Source organism: Anomaloglossus baeobatrachus, chromosome 1 (assembly GCF_048569485.1).
Source record: "Anomaloglossus baeobatrachus isolate aAnoBae1 chromosome 1, aAnoBae1.hap1, whole genome shotgun sequence".
NCBI lineage: Eukaryota > Metazoa > Chordata > Amphibia > Anura > Aromobatidae > Anomaloglossus > Anomaloglossus baeobatrachus.
Window position 1 is genome coordinate 493367448 of NC_134353.1, and position 26297 is coordinate 493393744.

Genomic DNA, 26297 nt, shown 5'->3' on the forward strand with positions numbered 1-26297 from the left:
ATCTGATATAATCCACTGCAGTGATCGAGCTCAATCAATCGCAGCACTGACATTTCGCCTCACACACCATGCATCCCAGCATGGTGTGTGAGGCGATCTGTAGCTCAGTAACCTGGGGTTGTCATGGTGATGACCCAGGAATGCCATGGTAGCTATTGGGTCCCTGTGATCGCATTACAGGGACCCGATCGTCAGGGAGAGTTAAAGGGTGGTTCACCGATATTTTTTATATTTTCTAGATCAATATTATATTGAGAAACAATGTTTCTCTCAATACATTATGTTGGCAATAGTGCCTGTGAGAGGCGCTATTGCAGACGACTGTCCCCCGCTCCGTGACCCCCTGGGCTTTGTGACCTGGGGGATCCGATGACGTCACGTCAAGTTCCTGACACCCGTGGCCGGACGCAGTTGTCCGTGAGTGATGGGCTGTGGGCAGAGTTTCACCACTCGTCACAGCCCATCAGCTCCCTCCTCCCTCACAGCAAAGGCGCTGCAAGCAGGAGACACGCTCGGCTTGTGACAAGCGGTGAGACACCTCCCACAGTCCAGTGAGTCAGGAAGACTTGCGGCCAGCCGCGGTGATGTGATGTGTCCAGAACTTGACGTCATCGGATCCCCGAGGTCACAAAGCCCAGGGGGTCACAGAGCGGGGAACAGCGGTCTGCAATAGCGCCTCTCACAGGCACTATTGCCGACATAAGGTATTTGAGAGAAACATTGTTTCTCAAATATAATATCGATCTAGAAAATAAAAAATATGGGTGAAACACCCTTTTAAGTGATTCCTCTCCCTACCTCGTGAATGCTGCGATCACGATTGATTCCGGTATTTAGAGAGTTAAACTGCCAGGAGCGGCACGGGCATCACTTCTAAAAGTGAGCGCTGGGTTTCTGCTGTAACATCAGCTGGAGACCCAGCGGCGATCGCGGGGGTACAGCGCAGGAACACCCGAGATTGCCATAACTGTAAAATGTCAGGAATAAACACAAGAAAACTTGATAAAAAAACATGCGTTTTTTTCTGCTGTGTTTTTCCTGCCAAAACATGCAGAAAATCTGCACACACACATCCGCTACGTGGACACATACCCTTACCGTGGATGAGATGGAGCAGTTTGATTAATATATAGTAAGTTAATCATCTATATCTAATTATCCCTTAGCTCCTGTATTTGACATCCTACAGGCTGCTTACAAATGTGCCAGCACCGCTTCTGCCACTCTTTGCAATGTGATGGAATGTACCATAAGGCTATGTGCCCACGGGAGCTCGCACATGCGGATATATCCGCAGGTTTCCCGCAGCTGCTCGCCGGAATCCCCAGCTATTTTTTAGTTGCGGTAGTACAGCGAAATAGCTGCGGTAAAGCTGCGGAAGTCCTGGCCTCTATCTCCATAGTGGAGGGGCCGGGATTTCCGCAGATATTTCCGCATGAATAATTGACATGCAGTTATGTACGGCTGTGGGACATCCGCAGCATGTTCCGCGGCACGCACGTATCCGCAGCATGGACACAGCACTCCCCATGTCACATACGATAACATGGGGAGTGTCTGTACATGCTGAAACCTGCGGATTTATCTGGAAAATCCACGGATTTTCTGCAGATAAAGCCGCAGGTTTAATCTCCCATGGGCACATAGTCTAAAGGGTGCTTTACACGCTGCGACATCGCTAGCGATGTCGTGCGCGATATCACCCGCCCCCCCATTGTTCGTTGCGACATTGATCGTTGCCATAGCGAACATTATCGCTACAGCAGCGTCACACACACATACCTTTTCAGCGACGTCGTTGTGACGGCCAAACAATCCCTCCTTCAAGGGGGAGGTGCGTTTGGCGTCATAGCAACGTCACTGCGGCGTCACTAACCGGTCGCCCAATAGCAGAGGAGGGGCGAAGATGAGCGGCCGGAACATGCCGCCCACCTCCTTCCTTCCTCATTGCTGGTGGAGGCAGGTAAGGAGATGTTCGTCGTTCCTGCGGTGTCACACGTAGCAATGTGTGCTGCCGTAGGAACGATGAACAACCAGCGGCATGCACCACCAACGATATTATGAAAAGGAGCGACGTGTCAACGCTCAACGATTTTTTACGCTTTTGCGATCGTTGATCGTCGTTCCTAGCTGTCACACGCTGCGATGTCGCTAACGGCGCCGGATGTGCGTCACTAACGACGTGACCCCAACGATATATCGTTAGCGATATCACAGCGTGTAAAGCCCCCTTAAGTCTCCAATGTTGCATACCCTAGCAATTACATTCACGTGGGATTCACTTCACTACCATTTTCAAGTTACCTATGAACTTTCTTGTGATATATCTTGAAATATTTACACTTTGGATTCTATAGCATATTAGTTTATTCTGTATTAAGTTTCCCTATTTTTGTGTGTTGGATTGTGTTGAAGTATAGTTTTGTTTTTAAAAGACTATTGCTGGGAGGGTTTCTGATTGCTAGGAGGGTGTTCCTGTATACTTTTGTCTTCTGAAATCGTGTCTGGGTTTGTTTGTAAGCTAACCGTGTGTCCTGATAAAGATAATTGTGTTTTTGTTTTTCTAATACTATTTTGGGTGTGCCTTTATTATATGCTGGTGTATATGGTCTGTTTGTAAAAGCTATTTCATAATTTAACATGGATTTCAAAGAGTTCTTGAAATCCCCTTTTATTAAAAACAAATTGGTTCTTTTCCTGCTCCAGGGCTGAGTCTTTTCTGCTGCTCCGGTGTTTATTGTTGGCAACTGGAGCTCACCGGCTCTGCCCGAGTTGATGGCATAAGCCACATAGCCACTGAGCTCAAGTATAGGCTGCTACACTATTGAAATGATGCTAGAGACCATAACAAACTTTGACAGTAAAAGTGGACACTTGACACTGGACCCGGAGAGGGGGACTAAAGCACAGTTTGATTTTATAAAATAAGCTGAACCCAGGGACAGAGGTTTTCCAAAACTGAAAAAAACCTCTTTACGCTACTATAAAACCATGACCAATGCATGTGACGGACAGTAATAGGCTAATTATATTTGAATAAACCGGAAGTGTAACCTTTTTTTGTCTCCATGTTGCAGGAGGCCTCCTTGAGGGCATTTTACATTCCTGATGACCCACAGGATTACGAGCTTCAGACACTGACTCAGCAGACATTGGTTTCTGATGACATCATTAACAGGAACGGAGCTACAGATGATGGCAAAGGCAGTTCTGTGTTCAAAGAAACGACACCTGAGGCTTGGATAATCCGAGCAAAGCCAAAGGAGCGAGAAGTCATCAAAGTGTATCCTGGCTGGATGAAGTAGGTTACAGTACTGATGTGCATGCTCTCTTATCTCTTGTCAGTGACTCACTTTCAGCTAAACTAGCAGCAAGTAGCTTAGATTTTCTCTGAAAGACTATAAGAAAGGGAGTACAAAATGGTATTTTTATGATGTTTTAAGGAAGTAACTAGTGATGAGCGAGTACCAAAAAGCTCGGGTGCTCGAGCCGAGCATCCCAAGATACTCGTGTACTCGGCCCGAGCACCGAGCCCAATGTTATCCTATGGGAGACCCGAGTATTTTTCTGAAATGACCCCCGGCAGCATGTAGAAACCCTAAAAATGTCACAAAAGTCTCAGAAGAGTGCTCAAATGACATGGCAACAGCATGGGGAAGACCCCTTGAAGCATTTATCACTCAAAAGTCACAGCTGTGAACAATTTTGTCCGAGTTTTACGCCATTTTTACGGACTCACCAGAAAACCTTCCAAAATGACACCAAAATGAATTTTCATGGCGGAAATGTTAAGGGCACATACCCAATAGTGAGATAGACCTGGTGTATGTTACTTTTTGAGATTAATACATGAAAGATTTTACGTAAAACATTGTGTGGCACTCCGATGTACAAAACGCACGTTTTGTGCTTTTTACTAGCGATGTCGGTCATTTTTTTTTCCATTCTATCTCCCGTCGGTCGGTCTCTCTCTGTCTTGTCTGTCCCCCTTTCACAGTCTGTCGGTCATTCTCCCCCCTCTCTCTTACTTACCGTTCCCCGATCACTGCCGCGGCGCTGCACAGCTGTTCACTAAACTCCGGCGGCTTTTCCTCTTTTGAAAAAGCCGGCCGCTCATTAAACAATCTCGTATTCCCTGCTTTCCTGCTTTTCGGCGCCTATGATTGGTTGCAGTGAGACACGCCCCCACGCTGAGTGACAGGTGTCTCACTGCACCCTATCACAGCAGCCGGTGGGTGTGTGTATACTGTGCAGTGAAATAAATAATTAAATTAAAAAAACGGCGTGAGGTCCCCCCAATTTTAATACCAGCCAGATAAAGCCATACGGCTGAAGGCTGGTATTCTCTGGATGTAGAGCTCCACGTTATGGGGAGCCCCCCAGCCTAACAATATCAGTCAGCAGCCGCCCAGAATTGCCGCATACATTAGATGCGACAGTTCTGGGACTCTACCCGGCTCTTCCCGATTTACCCTAGTGCGTTGGCAAATCGGGGTAATAAGGAGTTAATGGCAGCCCATAGCTGCCACTAAATCCTAGATTAATCATGTCAGGCGTCTCCCCGAGATTCCTTCCATGATTAATCTGTAAATTACAGTTAAAAAACACACACACCCGAAAAATCCTTTATTAGAAATAAAAAACACTAACAAAGTCCCTCATCACCAATTTATTAACCCCGACAAACCCTCCATGTCCGGCGTACTCCACAGTCCTCCAGCGTCGCATCCAGCTGTGCTGCATGAAGGTGACAGGAGCTGCAGAATACACCGCCGCTCCTGTCAGCTTCACACGGCAATTGAAGACAGCCGCGCGATCAGCTGAGCTGTCACTGAGGTTACCTGGATCCAGCGGTGGATGCAGCGGTGGCCGCGGGTAACCTCAGTGACAGCTCAGCTGATCGCGCTACTCACCGCCGCACCGGTCAGCTCCACGCAGCAACTGAGGTGAGTATAGCGATCAGTTGAGCTGTCACTGAGGTTAATCGCGGCCACCGCTGGATCCAGCGGTGGCCGTGAGTTACCTGACTGACAGCAGCTGATCGCGCTACTCACCTCAGTTGCTGTGTGGAGCTGACAGGAGCGGCGGTGTATTCTGCTGCTCCTGTCACCTGCATGCAGCAGAGCTGGACGCGACTCTGGAGGACTGTGGAGTACGCCGGACATGGAGGCTTTGTCGGGGTTAATAAATTGGTAATGAGGGACTTTGTTATTGTTTTTTATTTCTAATAAAGGATTTTTCGGGTGTGTGTGTTTTTTAACTGTAATTTACAGATTAATCATGGAAGGTATCTCGGGGAGACGCCTGACATGATTAATCTAGGATTTAGTGGCAGCTATGGGCTGCCATTAACTCCTTATTACCCCAATTTGCCAACGCACTAGGGTAAATCTGGAAGAGCCGGGTACAGTCCCAGAACTGTCGCATCTAATGTATGCGGCAATTCTGGGCGGCTGCTGACTGATATTGTTAGGCTGGGGGGCTCCCCATAACGTGGGGCTCCCCATCCTGAGAATACCAGCCTTCAGCTGTATGGCTTTATCTGGCTGGTATTAAAATTGGGGGGACCGCACGCCGTTTTTTTAAATTTATTTATTTATTTATTTCACTGCACAGTATAGACACACACACCGGCTGCTGTGATTGGGTGCAGTGAGACACCTGTCACTCAGCGTGGGGGCGTGTCTCACTGCAACCAATCATAGGCGCCTGTGGGCGGGGAAAGCAGGGAATATGAGATGGCTGTGTGCAGAGCACAGCGCGCCCGCCGGTATAAAGGCTCGGTCACGCTGTGCGGGCCGGCCAATCACTACAATTCCACAACTAACAGGGCTGTGGCATTGCAGTGGTCTGCCAGCCAATCCCTGCATGAGGGTTGGCTCTCAAAAGAGCGCCAACATGCAGGGATGAAGACCACGAGTAGAGCACGAGTATCGCGAAATTACTCGGTACCCGCCGAGTAGCCCGAGTACAGTGATACTCGTGCGAGTACCGAGTAGTAACAAGCATACTCGCTCATCACTAGAAGTAACTTAAAGAAGTTATCCACTACTCAGACGTCCCCTTCTCAATTGCCATAGTCCGCCTTATAAAATAAAAACAGCTTATGCTTACTTCTTGGTGTTGGAGCCATACCTGCGTCGTTGGCTCCTGGTTTCCCAGCGCTTGTGTGGCGTTATGTCATGTGAGCCAAGTACCCATGTTTTTCCAAAAATAAGATACTGTCTTAGGCTATGTGCGCACACTGCAGATTTGTTTCACCCTCTGGCTGAAAAACGCACCCACAAAACGCATGCATTTTTACTGCGTGTTTGGTGCGTTTTTGCCTGCGGTTTTTAAATATTATCAATGGCAAAGCACAGAGAAAAACGCAGGGACCTGCAGAAAAGAAGTCACATGTTGCTTCTTTTTGCTGCAAAACCTGTAAGGAAAAAAGAAGCAACGGGTGCACAGCATTTCGGATTTCTCGTAGACTTTGCTGGGGAAGGATTGCATGAAGCTTATGAACACAAACTGCACCAATTCTGCACTAAAAACGCCAAAAAATAAAAAGCAGTGTGCGCACAGGGCCTTATACTTTTTTTTTATTTTTCAAAAAAGCACTAGGGCTTATTTATGGAGTAGGTCTTAGGGTCTGTGCGCACTGGGAAAATGTTTTTCTTAGGTAAAATATGCACTCTCTGGCAGAACTCCGCACATGCGGCAAAAAAACAAAGCAAAAACGCACCCAAAATCCACATACGGTTTTACTGCAGTTTTGCTGTGGTTTTGGTGCGTTTTTTCCACGGGTTGTTCCCTGCGGTTTTTAACCATTATTTAATGCCAAAACCATAGGTACCTGCTGAAAAGAAGTGACATGCTGCTTCTTTTTGCTGCAGAAATTCTGCAGCAAAACCTGTAGGGAAAACAAACGCAGTGTGCACACAGCATTTTGAATTTCCCATAGATTTTGCTGGGGAAGGACTGCAGGAAGGTTATAAACAAAAACTGCACCTTTTCTGCAGCAAATATGCGGCAAAAAAACTCAGTGTGCGCACAGGGCTTTATTCTTGAAGAAATTTCCTCACTTCACATCAGACTCATACTTATCAGACGCTAGACATCTGGCTCCCAGGTCCTCCTGTGATCTCCGGTGGGTCCTCCCAGCAGGTATGCTGCACGCTGCCTCCAGTGCTTCTGGCCGACACACACATCAGATCAGATCGCGCACACACACTTATGCACACGACACATTCATACACACATCAGATATCACACACACTCACCACATCCAATGATACAGAATGCCTTCGGCTGCAGGGAGAGATGGGAGGAAGTCACTTGTCTCAGGTCCTGTAAGCATTCCATCCGCAGGTCCTTGCGCTCCACCGCACTGTGTCTCAGGATTGATATGGCTGGATGTGGTGATTGTGTGTGTGATTGGATGTGGTGATTCTGTGTGTGATCTGATGGATGATTGTGTGTGTGATCTGACGTGTTCGGGTGTGTGATCACTGCAGGTCCTCCCGCTCGGCATCTGGTGAGTGTGATTGCAGGGTGTCTGCTTTCTATAATGAAGTGTTCTTTAGTATCTTTAACCTTATTAGCTGCATGGACACTTCATTATTAAACCGCAACTAGGGCTTCTTTTCGGGGTAGGGCTTATATTTAGACCTTGCTCCGAAAATGCTGAAAATCCCTGCTAGGGCTTATTTTTGGGGACGGTCTTATTTTTTGAAAAACACGGTACCAATTCACTTCCTTAAGACGCAACTGGAAGAAGAGTGAACTGCTACTGCTCTGACTTTTTCTGAATGTCAGGTACGTCTGAAGGAAGTGAGGGTGAAGTGGTCGCTGATTGGGTAATGTTATGGGGGACCAGGAATGGCACTGGAGGTGAGTGTAGGCTGTTTTTATTTTATACGTGGGAATATGATTGAGAAGGGTTTGTCAGAGTAGTGGAAAACCCCTTTAACGCTGGTCTGCCAAAGAAGGGAATTTTGTTACTTACCGTAAATTCCTTTTCTTCTAGCTCTTATTGGGAGACCCAGACGATTGGGGTATAGCTACTGCCCTCCGGAGGCCACACAAAGCACTACACCAAAAGTGCAAGGCCCCTCCCCTTCTGGCTATACCCCCCCGTGGTATCACGGGTACTCCAGTTTTAGTGCCAAAGCAAGAAGGAGGAAGCCAACAACTGGTTTAAACAAATTAACTCCGATTAACATCGGAGAACTGAAAAACCGTTCAACATGAACAACATGTGTACCCGCAAACAGCAAAAACAATCCCGAAGGACAACAGGGCGGGTGCTGGGTCTCCCAATAAGAGCTAGAAGAAAAGGAATTTACGGTAAGTAACAAAATTCCCTTCTTCTTCAGCGCTCTATTGGGAGACCCAGACGATTGGGACGTCCAAAAGCTGTCCCTGGGTGGGTAACGAAATACCTCATGTTAGAGCTGCAAAACAGCCCTCCCCTACGGGGATGTCACTGCCGCCTGCAGGACTCTTCTACCTAAGCTGGCATCCGCCGAAGCATAGGTATGCACCTGATAATGCTTGGTGAAAGTGTGCAGACTCGACCAGGTAGCTGCCTGACACACCTGTTGAGCCGAAGCCTGGTGCCGTAATGCCCAGGACGCACCCACGGCTCTGGTTGAGTGGGCTTTTAGCCCTGAAGGAACCGGAAGCCCAGCAGAACGGTAGGCCTCTATAATTGGTTCTTTGATCCATCGAGCCAAGGTAGCTTTAGAAGCCTGCAACCCCTTGCGCGGACCGGCGACAAGGACAAAAAGTGCATCGGAACGGCGCATGGGCGCCGTGCGGGAAATGTCGATCCTGAGAGCTCTCACCAGATCTAGCAAACGCAAGTCCTTTTCATACCGGTGAACCGGATGAGGATAAAAGGAAGGCAAGGATATATCCTGATTAAGATGAAACGAGGATACGACCTTAGGGAGAAACTCCGGAATGGGGCGCAGCACTACTTTGTCCTGGTGGAACACCAAGAAGGGAGCCTTGGATGACAGAGCTGCCAGCTCAGACACTCGCCGAAGCGATGTGATCGCAACAAGAAACGCCACTTTCTGTGACAGGCGAGAAAAAGAAACTTCTTTGAGAGGCTCGAAAGGCGGCTTCTGGAGAGCAACTAGTACTCTGTTCAGATCCCATGGATCCAACGGCCGCTTGTACGGGGGCACAATATGACAGACCCCCTGCAGGAACGTGCGCACCTTAGGAAGACGTGCTAGACGCTTCTGAAAAAACACGGATAGTGCCGAGACTTGTCCTTTAAGGGAGCTGAGCGACAAGCCCTTTTCCAACCCTGATTGCAGGAAAGACAGAAAAGTGGGCAATGCAAATGGCCAGGGAGACACTCCCTGAGCAGAGCACCAGGTTAAGAAAATCTTCCACGTTCTGTGGTAGATCTTAGCAGAAGTTGACTTCCTAGCTTGTCTCATTGTGGCTACCACTCCCTGGGATAAGCCTGTTGACGATAGGATCCAGGACTCAATGGCCACACAGTCAGGTTCAGGGCCGCAGAATTCTGATGGAAAAACGGCCCTTGAGACAGCAGGTCTGGACGGTCTGGAAGTGACCACGGTCGGCCGACCGTGAGATGCCACAGATCCGGATACCACGATCTCCTCGGCCAGTCTGGGGCGACGAGTATGATGCGGCTGCAATCGGATCTGATCTTGCGTAATACTCTGGGCAAGAGTGCCAGAGGCGGGAATACATATGGGAGGCGGAACTGCGACCAATCTTGCACCAAGGCGTCTGCCGCCAGAGCTCTTTGATCGCGCGACCGCGCCATGAATGCCGGGACCTTGTTGTTGTGCCGAGACGCCATTAGGTCGACGTCCGGCACCCCCCAGCGGCGACAGATTTCTTGAAACACGTCCGGGTGAAGGGACCATTCCCCTGCGTCCATACCCTGGCGACTGAGGAAGTCTGCTTCCCAGTTTTCTACGCCTGGGATGTGAACCGCGGAGATGGTGGATGCTGTGTCCTCCACCCAATTCAGAATGCGCCGGACTTCCTGAAAGGCTTGCCGGCTGCGCGTCCCTCCTTGGTGGTTGATGTATGCCACCGCTGTGGAGTTGTCCGACTGGATTCGGATCTGCTTTCCTTCCAGCCACTGTTGAAAGGCTAGTAGGGCAAGATACACTGCCCTGATTTCCAGAACATTGATCTGAAGGGTGGACTCTAGCGGAGTCCACGTCCCCTGAGCCCTGTGGTGAAGAAACACTGCTCCCCACCCCGACAGACTCGCATCTGTCGTGACCACTGCCCAGGATGGGGGCAGGAAGGATCTTCCCTGAGACAATGAGGTGGGAAGGAGCCACCATTGTAGAGAGTCCTTGGCCGTCTGGGAAAGAGAGACTTTCCTGTCTAGGGAAGTTGTCTTCCCGTCCCATTGGCGGAGAATGTCCCATTGAAGTGGACGCAGATGAAACTGCGCAAAGGGAACTGCTTCCATGGCTGCCACCATCTTCCCTAGGAAGTGCATGAGGCGCCGCAAGGGGTGCGACTGGCCCTGAAGGAGAGATTGCACCCCTGTCTGTAAGGACCGCTGCTTGTTTAGCGGAAGCTTCACTCTCGCTGCTCGAGTATGGAACTCCATGCCAAGATACGTTAGTGACTGTGTCGGTGACAGATTTGACTTTGGAAAGTTGATGATCCATCCAAAAGTCTGGAGAGTCTCCAGCGTAGCATGTAGACTGAGTTGGCATGCCTCTTGAGAGGGTGCCTTGACAAGTAGATCGTCTAGGTAAGGGATCACCGAGTGTCCCTGAGAGTGCAAGACTGCTACCACCGCCGCCATGACCTTGGTGAAGACCCGGGGGGCTGTCGCCAGACCGAATGGCAGAGCTACGAACTGAAGATGGTCGTCTCCTATCACAAAACGTAGAAAACGTTGATGTTCTGTAGCAATTGGCACGTGGAGATAAGCATCTTTGATGTCTATTGAGGCAAGGAAGTCTCCTTGAGACATTGAGGCAATGACAGAACGGAGGGTTTCCATCCGGAACCGTCTGGCGTGCACATGTTTGTTGAGCAGTTTTAGGTCCAGAACAGGACGGAACGAGCCGTCCTTTTTTGGCACCACAAAGAGATTGGAGTAAAACCCTCTCCCTTGTTCCTGAGACGGTACAGGAACCACTACTCCTTCCGCTCTTAGGGAGTCCACCGCCTGCCGCAGGACATCTACACGGTCTGGATGTGGGGAGGTTCTGAAGAACCGAGCTGGAGGACGAGAACTGAACTCGATTCTGTACCCGCGAGACAAAATGTCTGTCACCCACCGGTCTTTGACCTGTGACATCCAAGTGTCGTAAAAGCGGGAGAGCCTGCCCCCGACCGGAGATGCGGAGGGAGGGGACTGGAAGTCATGAGGTAGCCGCTTTGGAAGCGGTTCCTCCATTTGCTTTCTTGGGGCGTGCGTGAGCCCGCCAGGAATCTGAGTTTCTTTGCGTCCTCTGAGTCCCTTTGGACGAGGAGAATTGTGTTTTGCCCGAACCTCGAAAGGACTGAAACTTCTGCTGCCACTTTCTCTGCTGAGGTTTGCTTGATCTGGGCTGGGGTAAAGAGGAGTCTTTACCCTTGGACTGTTTAATGATGTCAGCCAATGGCTCGCCAAACAGTCTATCTCTAGATAAAGGCAAGCTGGTTAAACATTTTTTGGAACCAGCATCTGCTTTCCAGTCCTTTAACCACAATGCCCTGCGCAAAACTACCGAATTGGCAGACGCCATTGAGGTGCGGCTGGTAGATTCTAGGACCGCATTGATAGCGTAAGAGGCAAACGCAGACATCTGCGAGGTAAGGTGCGCCACTTGCGGCACCGCTGGATGTATGATAGCATCCACTTTTGCTAAACCAGCTGAAATAGCTTGGAGTGCCCATACGGCTGCGAATGCTGGAGCAAACGACGCGCCGATAGCTTCATAGACAGATTTTAACCAAAGGTCCATCTGTCTGTCATTGGCATCCTTAAGTGAAGCGCCATCCTCCACTGCAACTATGGATCTAGCTGCAAGCTTGGAAATCGGGGGGTCCACCTTTGGACACTGGGTCCAGCGCTTGACCACATCAGGTGGGAAAGGATAACGTGTATCCTTAGAACGTTTAGAGAAACGCTTTTCTGGATGAGCGTCGTGTTTCTGGATTGATTCTCTGAAGTCAGAGTGATCCAACAGAGCACTTAATTTACGCTTGGGATAGAGGAAACGAAACTTCTCCTGCTCTGCCGCTGCCTCTTCTGCTGAAGGGGCTGGGGGAGAAATATCTAACAGCCTATTGATGGCTGAGATAAGATCGTTTACCATGGCGTCCCCATCCGGGGTATCCAGATTGAGAGGGGTTCCAGGATTAGACTCCTGATCACTCTCTTCAGACACATCACATGGAGACTGATTGCGCTGAGACCCTGAGCAGTGTGATGACGTTGAGGGTCTTTCCCAGCGAGCCCGCTTGGGGTGGCTGGGGCAATCATCTGAGTCATTATACTCATCCTGAGAAGCCGGGGACCCCCTTGCAGTCTGGATTAAATCCAACTGCGGAGGATTAGAGGACATAGACCTCGCCGTGTCCATAGACTGAGCCCCAGGCATGGATTGCAAAGTTTCCAGGATTTTTGCCATAGCCACAGACATATTATCCGCAAAAACTGCAAAGTCTGTCCCTGACACCGGGGCAGGACTTACAGGCGTCTCAGCCTGGGTCACTATCTCTCCTGACTCCGGCTGGCGAAGCAGCACCGGATCTGAGCATTGCACACAATGGGGGTCATTGGAGCCTGCTGGTAGAGCAGCCCCACATGCAGCACACGCAGTGCACACAGCCCTAGCCTTGGCAGCCTTGCGTCTTGTGGATGACATGTTGCTGCCTCCTCAGAGCGATCTGGGGTATACAGCCAGGAAGCGACCTCACAGTGCAAGAAATCAATAAATATCTATGTCCAGTGACACAGTACACTAATACACAGTAAGGCACTAGAGGGGCCAGCTGAAAAGCCGCTTACCGCCCGCTTAAGAGCGGGTGTGTGGTCTCCCAAAGCCCCTCAGTCTAGTTCTCCCAGAGCCTTGCGTCCTTCCTCCAGCCAGACATGCATGTAATGGCTGCCGGCGTCCTGAGAGAGGAAGGGGGGCGGGCCCTGGGCGTTCCTGACCAAGAGCGGGAAGCCTGCTTCCCTCTGTGCCTAGTGAGAGGGCTGGAGCATGTAAATCAGGCTCCAGCCCTCGTCGCTGCCGTGAAACAGCGTCTCTCCCCTACCCTGATTGACAGGGTGGGGGCGGGAACGATCGGAGCTGCCGGCGTCCTAGGCCCAAAAGCCGGGGACTAGAGTTATAAACGCCCCCGCCGTAAAAGCGCGGTCGGCGTATCCCCGGCGCACCACAAGTCACAGCAGCGCCGCCGGTCCAGTGAGGGTCGGCGCTGCGTTCCCAGAACACAAAGTCCCCCAGATAACTGTAGGAACACCAGCTCAGTGTATGGTCCCCGGCGCACTACAACGCCCAGCCAGCCCGGAGTGCGTCTGTGCCTGCCGGGGACACAGAGTACCTGTATGATGCAGGGCCCGGTCCCTGATGGTACTCCTGCTCGGCATCCACCAGGTGCTATGGGTCTGTGGATGGAGCCCGGCGTCAGAGCTTTGAGGCCGGCAGGATCCCACTTCCACAGAGCCCCCAAGGGGATGTGGAAGGAAAACAGCATGTGAGGCTCCAGCCCTGTACCAGCAATAGGTACCTCAACCTTACAACACCATCCAGGGGTGAGAAGGGAGCATGCTGGGAGCCCTATATGGGCCCTCTTTTCTTCCATCCGAAATAGTCAGCAGCTACTGCTGACTAAAATCTGTGGAGCTATGCATGGAATGTCTGACCTCCTTCGCACACAAAGCTAAAACTGGAGTACCCGTGATACCACGGGGGGGTATAGCCAGAAGGGGAGGGGCCTTGCACTTTTGGTGTAGTGCTTTGTGTGGCCTCCGGAGGGCAGTAGCTATACCCCAATCGTCTGGGTCTCCCAATAGAGCGCTGAAGAAATGCAAAATCTGTAACTGGTTCTTCAAGTGTAGGACATCTTTTTCTAGTACTGGTGACCTCCCGTGCCATACTGTAAACTGTCCCTTGCCGGCATCTATGCCCATAGACAGCTGCATCCTATGTGCTCTATATTTGTGCCCTTGATTTTTAAAGTGGAGGCTGATTTATAATTTTTAGTCACATAATGGTATAAGAAGGACAGGTAATTCTTTATTCTGCTGCGTACATTTATATTTTCTTTAACAATGTTTTGTAAATATTACAATAGTTATTATTTTCCTGTGCCATTCACAGTTCCAATGTTAGTGTATATATGGAAGTATCAGTTCAATGTGTGTCTTTACTTCACAACAGGAAGGTGCATGACATTTGTCATGACACAAGTGGACCATTTTAAGGAGGATGTGGTGACTGCGGAAAGCTGTATTTTAGTGGTTTTTGAACTGTGTTGTAGATTCCTATGTTCTTGTTATGCCCCTGAGAAATTACTGAATATATATTTCATATGTCTACCTTATTATGGTTACCTGGATTGTAGTCCAAAATTAAGATTTGGGTAGTGGATTTCCCAGGAAGTTTTTATATACATTTATCAAGTAATCACATCATTGTTAAAGTGAATAAGTGCAAACTTCATTCTGTATTTCTGCTTAGCTGTGAAAACAAAGGATTCACTTTCTCTGCTGCCTACCTAAAGCCATTGTTTGTTTCACCGTTGCGTCTTTTAACTGCTTCAGGTTTTCAAAGACGCCAAGCAAGTGGTTAAAGGGAACCTGTCAGGTGCGATATGCACCCAGAACCACGAGCAGTTCTCGGTGCATATTGCTAATCCCTGCCTAACTGTCCCTGTATACACTAGGACAGATAAAGAGTTCTTTAGAAAAAATACACTAGGACAGATAGAGTTCTTTTGAAAAAGTATTTCTAAAGATCGTATATTATATGCTAATGAGCGCGAGGACTATTCCTGAGGGCGTTTGTTCCCTTAGCTAGTCGGCCCACATAGTATGCCCACAGGGGCGTGTTACCATGCTAACGTGCTAATGAATGCGCAGTATGCATCAACAAGAGAAAGGAATGTGCGAAAAAAGTGGGATCACCACAATAGATAAATATACAAAAATATCTTTATTATAGAAATAGGCACAAATACCAACAACCAATTAAAATCAATTAAAAAAGCAAAACAGCTTATGGGAAACACACATACTAAGAGTGCCAATGGTCTGACACCCAAAGAATACCTCACACCCTCGAAGAGCCCCAACCCCACAAACATATAATAATGCAATGATTTAAGACACAGTGTCCATAAACTGGGACCACCAAGAGAGCAGATGGAAAATGCAAAATCAATCAACCAGATCAAAGTCCCAGTAAATGCCGTGGTGGGTTGGCAATGCAGCAATATCGCCACCAATAAGCATGATTTGAAGCAAAAATAGCCCATACAATACCACCTACGGATGGACACACAACGGGGTGCAGGCAAAGAGTAGAGGGGTGAGGTATGAGCCCCACGCGTATCGCTACAAACAAGGTGTAGCTTCCTCAGGGGAGATGTGCAATGATGGAAGCAATGTGCCTTTTTATTTAGTACACCATAATTAGAACATAATTACTAAATTGCCTACCAGCGTGTGGAGAGAGAGGCAAGGAGAGGGTGCTATGGAAATGGAAGACGCCCGATGGAAGCTGCCATTTTGCCACATGATCACAGTCATGTGGATGGGAAGGAGCCACAGGAAATATAATATGCGCATGCGTTAGCAACATCAAGTAGCAGGCGGCGTAGATAATCATGCTAGCAGCGCAAAACATCGTAGCCGGCGCGTGCGCAATAGGCAGATGCTGAGATAGATGGTCCCCACACATATTCCACCAACTAGTGTGAAGAATACCACTGGCTGCGCAAATAACGTAACCGGCGCATGCGCAATAAGCTGAAACGCCGAAAACAAGCAGAATGCCAAGATAAGTTGTTACTGCGCATATTCAACCACCCACGAGCTATATTTAGATTTAAACACAGGTGCCATATAGGCTATTGTTTTACATTATTTGGTAAAGGAAGCCAAAATCAAAAATACAAATGGATCAATACAAATAATATGTAATATCAGCAAAATATAACTCAGTGGTTAATGAAACATGGAGTGAATCACCTTTTTTGCCATATAAAGCCTACCAAATCTTATCATATGGCGCAACCATGATCTTATTACAGGCACTAAAGGGCCATTAAGCAGCATGTAATGCTATATAGAACCATGTGATGTACCAATGACAAAGAGATATGAAAATATATGCAAGCCTGCACCCTTTCTGCATGCAGGACCAGGCATACCGGAAAATCAAGCAATTTGTTTACATACATAGGCTGCTGCTCATACATGCATTACCCAAAATATATATAATGTACCGGATCACGTGGCAAAAGACAAACAGGGGGTAAAAGGGGGTATATATACAGACCAAGCATTACAGATACAGTAGTACAAAAAAATATACAAAAAATGAGGAGATCAAACAAGAAGACTCAATCCAATTCCTTTCTTCTTAACGTTGTAACCATGGAAATATCAAGATGCGAACGATCCAGCAATCCATCCTATCGATTTTTAAACAGGAAAACTGCCAACTGGGATGGAATAAAAATAAATTAGGTGTACAATGACTCAACGTCCATGGTGACCAGTAAAGTACCAGCATGCAGTTCAACTTGTTCCAATTGGGTGATGAGATGTGAAGAATCCCTGACGTAAGAGTCAAGAGCAAAAACATAAGGCTGCAAATAAAAATCCAGGTAAACACACACACGTTCATAGAGACCCCCTATGACCGAAATTATTGGCCTACCAGGTGGGTCCACCAAGGACTTGTGCACCTTGGGGAGCATATAAAATGTGGGTGTGATGGGAAAACGTGTTGTGAGAAATATATATATATATATATATATATATATATATATATATATATATATATATATATATATATATATATATATATATATATATATATATATATAATTAAATGAGGAGCTTCTGTTCACAGGCTTCTACAAGAAATAAGAATGGCGTCTGTGATTTTTTTCATGGACGGCACCGTGGACAAGGGGCCTTTTATACATTCATTCATTTATTGGGCCTTTGTCCACGTTGCCACTTTGTTTTGCAGCATTGGTTCAACGCTCAGGTTGGGTTTCGGGGTTTTTTCTGTCCTTTGGGTGTGGCCTATATCCACATGATTGGATGGGTTTCTCTGGTCATCACATTCTTTCTAGGGTGGCCGGGGCGTTTTTCTTTTTCTTCCATTTTTTGGGGGGTTTCCATTGTTGGCCTCTTCTTGTGGTTTTCTTGTTCCAGCTTTACTAATTTATTTTTATTCCATCCCAGTTGGCAGTTTTCCTGTTTAAAAATCGATAGGATGGATTGCTGGATCGTTCGCATCTTGATATTTCCATGGTTACAACGTTAAGAAGAAAGGAATTGGATTGAGTCTTCTTGTTTGATCTCCTCATTTTTTGTATATTTTTTTGTACTACTGTATCTGTAATGCTTGGTCTGTATATATACCCCCTTTTACCCCCTGTTTGTCTTTTGCCACGTGATCCGGTACATTATATATATTTTGGGTAATGCATGTATGAGCAGCAGCCTATGTATGTAAACAAATTGCTTGATTTTCCGGTATGCCTGGTCCTGCATGCAGAAAGGGTGCAGGCTTGCATATATTTTCATATCTCTTTGTCATTGGTACATCACATGGTTCTATATAGCATTACATGCTGCTTAATGGCCCTTTAGTGCCTGTAATAAGATCATGGTTGCGCCATATGATAAGATTTGGTAGGCTTTATATGGCAAAAATGGTGATTCACTCCATGTTTCATTAACCACTGAGTTATATTTTGCTGATATTACATATTATTTGTATTGATCCATTTGTATTTTTGATTTTGGCTTCCTTTACCAAATAATGTAAAACAATAGCCTATATGGCACCTGTGTTTAAATCTAAATATAGCTCGTGGGTGGTTGAATATGCGCAGTAACAACTTATCTTGGCATTCTGCTTGTTTTCGGCGTTTCAGCTTATTGCGCATGCGCCGGTTACGTTATTTGCGCAGCCAGTGGTATTCTTCACACTAGTTGGTAGAATATGTGTGGGGACCATCTATCTCAGCATCTGCCTATTGCGCACGCGCCGGCTACGATGTTTTGCGCTGCTAGCATGATTATCTACGCCGCCTGCTACTTGATGTTGCTAACGCATGCGCATATTATATTTCCTGTGGCTCCTTCCCATCCACATGACTGTGATCATGTGGCAAAATGGCAGCTTCCATCGGGCGTCTTCCATTTCCATAGCACCCTCTCCTTGCCTCTCTCTCCACACGCTGGTAGGCAATTTAGTAATTATGTTCTAATTATGGTGTACTAAATAAAAAGGCACATTGCTTCCATCATTGCACATCTCCCCTGAGGAAGCTACACCTTGTTTGTAGCGATACGCGTGGGGCTCATACCTCACCCCTCTACTCTTTGCCTGCACCCCGTTGTGTGTCCATCCGTAGGTGGTATTGTATGGGCTATTTTTGCTTCAAATCATGCTTATTGGTGGCGATATTGCTGCATTGCCAACCCACCACGGCATTTACTGGGACTTTGATCTGGTTGATTGATTTTGCATTTTCCATCTGCTCTCTTGGTGGTCCCAGTTTATGGACACTGTGTCTTAAATCATTGCATTATTATATGTTTGTGGGGTTGGGGCTCTTCGAGGGTGTGAGGTATTCTTTGGGTGTCAGACCATTTGCACTCTTAGTATGTGTGTTTCCCATAAGCTGTTTTGCTTTTTTAATTGATTTTAATTGGTTGTTGGTATTTGTGCCTATTTCTATAATAAAGATATTTTTGTATATTTATCTATTGTGGTGATCCCACTTTTTTCGCACATTCCTTTCTCTTGTTGATGCATACTAGTTCCCTAATGTGCTAAGTGGCTTTGATCCCTTCATACTGTTCATTAATCTGTTTTGGTGCCCTCCCCTCCCACTGTTTTACACAATGAATGCGCAGTGACGCGAACATACCTCACTCTTCATGGCGGCCAGCGGAGGATGGATGCGCACTGCACATAATCCGGAGTGCCCTGGACTTCCGACCAGTGAGGTATAGTGCGCATGACCGAAAGTGCGGAGGACTCCGGATCATGCCCAGTGTGGATCCATCCTCTGCCGGCCGCCATGAACATCGAGGTATGTGCGGTGTCGCTGCGTATTCATTTGTATGTTAGTACACCCAGAGGGGCGTGTTACCAAGCTATGTGGGCCGACTAGCTAAAGGAACAAACCCCCTCAAGACTAGTCCCTGCCCTCATTAACATATACCGTAATATACGATCTTTAGAAATACTTTTTGTAAAGATCTCTTTATCTATGCTAGTGTATACAGGGACGATTAGGCAGGGATTAGCAATATACACCCAGAGCTGCTCATGGTACTGGGTGCATATTACACCTTTTTTTTTTTTTATTATTATTATTATTATTATTATTATTATTATTATTTATTTATAGAGCACCATTAATTCCATGGTGCTGTACATGAGAAGGGGTTACATACAGAATACATACACAAGTTACAGTAGACAGACTGGTACAGAGGGAAGCGGGCCCTACCCTTGCGGGCTTACATTCTATAGGATTTTGGGGAGGAGACAGTAGGTGGGGTGTAGATTGGTCGGGCGGCGGCTCCGCTTGGTGGTTGGGCGGCGGCTCCGCACGATAGTGAAGCAGTGAGGTCATTGTAGATTATAGGCATTTCTGAACAGATGGGTTTTCAGGTTCCGTTTGAAGCTTCCAAGGGTAGCAGATAGTTTGACGTGTGGAGGCAGCGAGTTCCAGAAGACTGGGGATGCTCGGGAGAAGTCCTGGAGTCGGGTGCGTAAGGAGCAAATGAGAGTGGAGGAGAGAAGGAGATCTTGGGAGGACCGGAGGTGACGTGTTGGAGTGTAGTGGGAGATTAGTTCGGAGATATACGGAGGAGACAGATTATGCACAGCTTTTTAGGTCAGTTTTAGTATTTTGAATTGTTTGTGTTGGATGCGGTGGAAGATTGGGAGCCAGTGGAGGGACTTGCAGAGAGGAGAAGCAGGGTGGTATTGAGGAGAAAGGTGGATCATTCGGGCAGCAGAATTAAGGATGGACTGGAGAGGGGCAAGCGTGTAAGCATGGAGGCCACAGAGGAGGATGTTACAGTAATCGAGGCGGGAGATTATGAGGGCATGCACTAGCATTTTTGTAGATTGAGAGTTGAGGAAAGGACAGATTCTGGAAATATTTTTGAGTTGAAGACGGCAGGAGGTGGTGAGGGATTGGATGTGTGGTATAAAGGACAAGGCAGAGTCAAAGGTCACTCCGAGGCAGCGAACTTTGGGTACTGGCGAGAGCATGGTGTTATTTATTGTAATACACCTGACAGGTTCACTTTAAAAGAGAGAGCCGACCATTCTTAATGTGTAAAAATACATTCTCAAAAATGTGGAAACCATGGTACAAGTTTATTGCTCTCGATAAATCAAAATGGGGAAGAAAATAGAAGCAGTGTATCATTGCTTTTGCCTTCTTTGCATTGGGTTTCATAATGCTCAGTGAATAGTAAATAGTGAATAGAAACATCAGCAATGCCAATGGTTTTAATTGGAGTCAGCTTTCACATTATCTACAGGTATAGTAGAGCTGCTAAGTCTTGGCTAACATAGATCAGCTTTGTCAGTGACTTGTCACATTGGGGAGATATTTTTCTTATATCTAGGGCTCTTGTAGCTGCCTCAGTTAGGCTAGTTTCACACTTGCGTTCAGCGCATTCCGTCACTATGGAGAATAGCGCAGTCCGTTAACGCACTGCGCTATTCTCCATAGACTTGTATGGACGACGTACTGTAACGCAAGTGTCTGCGTTGCATCCGCTGGACGACGCAGCGTCGTTATTTTGACGCTGCGTCGGGCGTATGGAACGCAGCATGTAACGTTTTTCTGTGCTTGGCGGAGTGTCAAACGCAACCTGCAGGAATCCGTTAGGCATCCGTTGTTTTTATCATGGACGCCTATGGTGGCGGATTCCGTTAGAATGCGTCATTTGACGGATTCCGTTAACGCAGCTGCCTTTATACAACTGCGCATGCTCAGATGTGTAAAGACAAGGAAAAAAAACTACAACAGATTGCGTTATTTTGTACGATCTGTAGCATGCGTTGTGCCACTATATGCAACGCATCCGTTGCATGCGTCACACAACGCAATGCTACGGATCCCGTCCAACGCAAGTGTGAAACTAGCCTTACAGGGAAAAACTGATCAATAAAGTTATGTCCCCCAAAGGTGTTTTGTCACCTCTTGGATGATATATTATCTAATAAATATTTGTAACTATAAAATATAGTTACATACGATGAAAAAAACCTAGGTCCATAAAATTCAACCTTTCTCCACCAATTATATATTTTTTTTGTCACTAAATTATTAAAAACCCACAATGTTGTGTGTACTGAAGAAAACATCCAGCCCATTTTTTAAAAGTTGTTATAGTATCTGTGACACGCCCCACCAGGGCCGTTGAGGGGAACTCTGAATCGGGCCGCGGTTCTGTCTTGGGGAGGTCACGGCAGCAGGGCCCGACTTCATGACCCTGGTTGTGTCGTTTTAATTAAATGATGAGGGGGACATATATTTACAGGGGCAAATGAGTCGTGACGCCACCTGTGCTATTCCTCCAGGTAGTCCCTCCACACGGTGCGTCGGCTGTGGATGCGAGCCCATGGGTGAGTTTCCCACTGCCCGTGACTCTAGGAGCCCTTCTTTCTTTCTTTCTGAGCTTCCCTCCTTGTCCTAGGACGAGCTCCTCCAGCTCCAGTCATCAGAACCTCTCTCCTCCACTGTTTCCTTATTCTCTCTCTAGCACTGTTCTGACTAGTTTCACTTTCTCCACTCTGTTCTCAGTGTCCACCCACTAACTAACCCCATCACCAGATTGGCTCCAGGACTGTGCTCTCCCTAAAGAGCAATTTTGCTCTAACCTTGGCCTGATGTGGTGTAGTTATACTAATAGTGTGTGCGTGTGCATGCAAAACGGTCTAAGTCCTCCTCCTTACCAAGGAATGGGGTATCACACCTCTGGCTGAGGTGCAGTACCTCTGTGGCGACTGGACCCTCAGGGGCGCCACATCTACAATTATTACCTCTTGTGGTAGGGCATTCCACAGTCTGACTGCTGTAGCTGTAAAGAACCCTTTCCTATTTAGCTGCCGGACCACTTTTCTTCCACCGGTAATCAGTGCCCCCTAGTCCTTAGTATTGTCTTTGAAAGGATTAAGTCTTGTGCCAGTCCTTTTGTATTGAATGGTACAGAAAAAGAGTGAATCCATAAAGTTCTTCAGTGTGAAATGTTAACAATATAAAAATATACAACAAAAAAAATCCCAAGGATCATTTTTTTTTCAATATTTGTATCACCAAAAAAATTAATAAAATATTTGCAGCAGTTTATAAGAACAATCAAAAAATCCTTGAAAAATAAAACACTTTCTCCCTTATTAATCCAAGCCTTATACAACCAGATCAGACAGCTTGCAGGTAATTAGTGATAAGCGAACTCGAACTGTAAAGTTCAGGGTTCCTACCGGTCATCTTGTGTCTGTGGCTCAAAAAAAAAAAAGAAAGAAAAGTCAGAGTATCGGGTGCTAATCGTATGCGTATAAAGTTTGTGGGAAGGCTGCAGCACAACCAATCAACAAGATTTTCGGCATGCGAAAGATGCTTGTCCACTTTTGTGAACAATAAATTTAATGAAAATAAATGTGTGGTCCCCCCATTTTTGATAACCAGCGCAGGTAAAGCAGAGAGCTGTTGGCTGGTATTGTCAGGCTTTTTGGCCCTTCCAGCCTAAAAATAGCAGCCCACAGCCGCCCCAGAAGTGGTGCATCTATTAGATGTGCTAGCACTTTGCCCTTTTCTTCCTGATTGCTCTTGTGTGGTGGCAATTGGGCTAATTCTTTTGGGTTGATGTCAGCTGGGAATTGACAGCTGGCATCAAGCCCAGGGTTTAGTAATGGAGTTGACTTTCAGTACTCATGATAAAATGGACTTACCACTTGAAGATGGAACGCTGCAATATTAGCTTCTTTTCACGTCCTTCTGAACCATGACTTGTGAAGCTGTTTTGATGGAAATATGTATACATATTACTGCAGTCCTATGCTTCATCATGATCATAATATTTGAACAAAACCTTAGATGGGTTTAAAGCTCAGGAACGTATCTCCATGCAAATATGTCCCTATAGTTTGAGAAAACACTGGAATGCTGTGGCATGTCAGAAAAAACACACACTTAAAAGCTGGCTGGGAATCACGCCACTCAGGTGACTTCTCCAAAAGGGCAGGCTCGAAAGATTCTCCTCGCTCTGGTTTCCTTGGGTGACAGGTCTGTCCCTAAATATTTTTATAGGTAGAGGGGCGGGGAGAATCTGTCAGGGACCTGTATCTTCAGAACGGCATGGTCCCCAGACAGCTTTTAAATGTATGGTCTCTAAAACACTGTAGCATTTTAGGGTAAACCATACCTGGCTGCAATCATGGAGCCATTGTCTGATTCATGCAGCCTGTGAGCAGTAATGAATTAGATGTCAAGTTGATTTATCTAAAATAAGGATTAAAATGTATAAATAAATATGTCATCAGCTTTAAGTTGAATGGTTACATTATTTGCCGCTGTATTTTTCGGCCAAATTTCACAATCTGCTACAGATCTGTTACCAGAACTGGTTAGTTGCAAAGCTGCACATCTCCGTCATTTTATACTGTCTGCTGCTAAGTACTGCATACCCTCCCCCGTTCCGTATTTGAATCATTAGGGGGAAGATGTGCAGTCCCTGGCCACAGCGACTATTCTATTCCATTGTTGAAGCTATGCAGGCGCCAGGAACTCCTGATCGGCTGGGGTGGCGAATATTACACCCCCACCAATCAGACATTGAAGACCTATTCTAAGGATGACCCATTAGTGTTAAATTCCTGCACAACCCCTATAAGACGACATTCTTATATATTCTAAATCTTTTGACTTTGGTAAAACTTTTTAGGCCTTTTCTTGTTAGTTTCTCATCAAGGGATCCATCTAAGATGTTGAGCTGCTGTAACCACCATCAGGAATGTGGTACTATAGTTAAAGAGGTGGTCCACTACAAAGCACAGTGGCCTCATCAATTTAAAGCAGTGAAAGAAGGCCTTTTCTAAATACTTTTTTTTCCAATTTAGCCTGTGAGTGGCCCTTCGCTGTCTGCTCATCCCCATCACGTGATCCGGACTGCTGTGACCTCTTTTGTCCGGTGGTGTCACGTCAACTCTGTGCGAAGTTTCATCACATGTCACAGCATTTCACATGCTTGCGGCGCTCTCCAAGTGGTGAAGGTGAGAGCGCGAGAGATGTTGGGCTGTGGCGTGCTGCGATGAAACTCCGCCCACAACCCAGTCACTCAGGGAGACTGGGTCTTGCCTCGGTGATATTGGAAATCACCAGCAAGAAGAAAAAGTCAATATAAAAAAATATCTTTATTGATTTATAAAAACATAGACAGGGTGTCTCAAGGAGGCAAGCCCCACAGAAGGGGTTAAAGTTATCAATCTAACCATAATGTTGGGAACACCATAATCTGCACATAATTATTAATGTTATCAATATTACCCTGTATAAGAGACAATGCTAATATAAATATAGTTATAAATATGTATATGGTAACACAAACGTGTTATAAAGTGCAAAATTCATAAAGATATAGTAACAACAAAGTACCAACTCTTATACCTACGGGATATCACAGAATACAAGTAAGCGTCTGACACCCTCTCCGATGCACGTTTCGCACTGTGTAGCGCTTTTTCCAGGAGTCAGTGATATTGGGTCAACTTACAATTCCGGAAGTTGACATGACATCAGCGGTCACAACAGCCCTGATCACATGATTGGGATAAGTGGACAGCAATAGAGCCACTTATAGGCTAAATTGGAAAAAGAAGGTATTTAGAAAAAGTCGTCTTTCCCTGCTTTATGCTTTGTAGTGGACCACCTCTTTAACTACCGTACCACATTCCTGATGGTGGTCACAGCAGCTCAACATCCTTGTAGCCCGACCAACTTAAAATCAATGGGCGGTCTTTATAATGCCAAGTACAAGTTGCTTGTTCAGAAACCAAGATACCCTATTTATATTTGCTCTCTGCTCCTCTCTGTCAACACAAGAGTTCCTATTAGCCTTTTAGATTTAGTTACTACAAGAGACCGTTACATGAATTCTTATTAAGTTTTGTTCACACAACTTTGTTACACTCTGGCTGCTGAGATATTGAACTACAATGGCCACGTGCTGTATATTAGTTTTTTTTAACATTTATAACCACATCCTGCTCTTTCAGTTTCACATGCTGTTTGTTTGGGGTTTTTTTTTTGACAAATTCATTAGAAGGCATAAGCCTCAATTTGCCGCATGTTTTAGCTGTCATGGCTCACATGCCTCCAGCCTGGGACAGCAGTACACTTCTCTTGCAATTTAAGCTACTTTTGCGCTATAAATTTATAATGAATTTTAAGCCTGTGCTTGACTTTATCCTCTCCCCACTAAGCTCCTACCTATTCTCAAAAATTGGTTTACTTGGCATGGACTGGCGTGAAAACATTAAAGATTTGGCAACATTTCAAACCCCTTAAGGGGCATCTGTCACTAGCATCCACCCTCCTAAGCCATCTATATGTAGGTCATAAGAAGTTGAATGAAATGATACCTTGATATCTCATGTCTTTTACCAGAAAAAGTTGCACATGAGCTGTTAAGATCTACAGTGGGTGTGGAAAGTATTTACATTTTTCACTCTTTGTTTCATTGCAGCCATTTGGTAAATTCAAAAAAGTTCATTTGTTTTCATTAAATTACACTCTGCACCCCATCTTGACAGAAAAAAAACAGAAATGTAGAAATTTTTGCAAATTTATTAAACAAGAAAAACTGAAATATCACATGGCCATAAGTATTCAGACCCTGAGAATGGTTCAGTATTGAGTAGAAGCACCCTTTTGAGCTAGTACAGCCATGAGTCTTCTTGGGAATGATGCAACAAGTTTTTCACACCTGGATTTTGGAATCCTCTGCCATTCTTCCTTGCAGATCCTCTCCAGTTCCGTCAGGTTGGATTGTGAACGTTGGTGGACAGCCA

At 46.4% G+C, this 26297-nt stretch overlaps 1 protein-coding gene across 1 annotated transcript in view; it reads left to right on the top strand.

Annotated features, from left to right (window-relative positions):
• Positions 1 to 26297, top strand: part of DGKQ (diacylglycerol kinase theta) — a 241251-nt gene that overhangs the window by 167065 nt on the left and 47889 nt on the right. The window contains exons 8-9 of the mRNA XM_075347487.1: positions 1167 to 1234; positions 3078 to 3301. Coding sequence (XP_075203602.1) covers positions 1167 to 1234; positions 3078 to 3301 — 292 coding nt within the window. The remainder of the gene's footprint in view (positions 1 to 1166; positions 1235 to 3077; positions 3302 to 26297) is intronic.